Consider the following 1,218-nt stretch of genomic DNA (forward strand, 5'->3'; position numbering starts at 1 on the left):
CTGCGGGGCCTGCTCTCGGCCCTTTTCCTCCTCCTCTACCTGACAGCCCTTACAGGCAACAGCCTCATCATTGCAGCTGTTGCACTAAGCCCAGGTCTGCACACCCCCATGTACTTCTTCCTTGTCAACCTGGCCATTTTGGACATCGTCTGCACATCCACCGTTCTCCCCAAGCTTCTGGAGAGCCTGGTGGTCCACGTGGCCACCATCTCCTACCATGGCTGCCTGACGCAGCTCTTCTTCCTGACCTGGTTCCTGGGTGCGGAGCTGTTGCTGCTCACAGCCATGGCATTTGACCGCTATGTGGCCATCTGCCAGCCACTACGGTATGGCACCATCATGAGTTGGCCAGTGTGTGCACTGCTGGCTGCTGCTGTGTGGACAATCAGTGTGGTCAACACAACTGTGCACACAGGCCTTATGACACAGCTGACTTTCTGTGACCCCACACACATCCATCACTTCTTGTGTGAAGTACCCACACTGCTGCTGGTGTCCTGTAGCCCCAGAGCCCTCAACAGTGTCATGATTGTCATTGCTGATGTCTACTTTGGCGTGATTAACTTCCTGCTTACCTTGTCCTCCTATGGCTTCATTGTGGCCAACATCCTCCGCATCCGCTCAGCCTCAGGTAAGCGCCGAGCCTTCAATACCTGCTCCTCTCACCTCCTGGTGGTCACCTTGTACTACTCCACTGTCATCTACACCTACTTCCTCCCGGGCTCTGGTGCCTCCAAGGAGAATGGCAAGGTGGTGGCCGTGTTGTACACAGCAGTCAGCCCTGCTATAAACCCGCTCATCTACACACTGAGGAACAAGGATGTGAAAGCTGCCCTCCAGAAGGTGGCCCCTGCCTCCCAGTTAAGAAGAAGAGTGGCCACATGAATTCTTCCAGTGTTAATTCTGTTAATTTAAAAATATGACTTTGACAATCAGAAACAAGGGGCAAGGAAGGCTCAAGACGGGGACAAATGGAATGGATATACACACAAGGAGCTTCCCTGGTGGGGCAGCCCAGTGTTTGCTTGAACATTAGCAAATCCTGACCCTGAAGGGTCAACGTGGGGGCTTCTGGGAGTGAGGAAGATTGGCCCACAGCAACAAGGCTGTTTGTGTATTTTATGTCACTTCTTTCAGGGTGGAATCTGTGTTTGGCCATAGGACTTCTGAGGACATTTGCTTGATGTGCTCCATTGTGGGGGTTTCTGACATCCTGCT

At 53.0% G+C, this 1,218-nt stretch overlaps 1 protein-coding gene across 1 annotated transcript; it reads left to right on the forward strand.

Moving 5' to 3' along the window:
- Nucleotides 1–885, forward strand: LOC102831632 (olfactory receptor 13A1-like; the record flags this gene model as incomplete). Its single annotated transcript, XM_006867496.1, has 1 exon — nucleotides 1–885. A coding segment is annotated over one exon (885 nt), but the record flags the coding sequence as incomplete, so codon positions are not given.
- Nucleotides 886–1,218: the final 333 nt, after the last annotated feature.

The sequence above is a fragment of the Chrysochloris asiatica genome, unplaced genomic scaffold (genome assembly GCF_000296735.1).
Source record: "Chrysochloris asiatica unplaced genomic scaffold, ChrAsi1.0 scaffold00105, whole genome shotgun sequence".
NCBI classification, from domain to species: Eukaryota; Metazoa; Chordata; class Mammalia; order Afrosoricida; family Chrysochloridae; genus Chrysochloris; species Chrysochloris asiatica.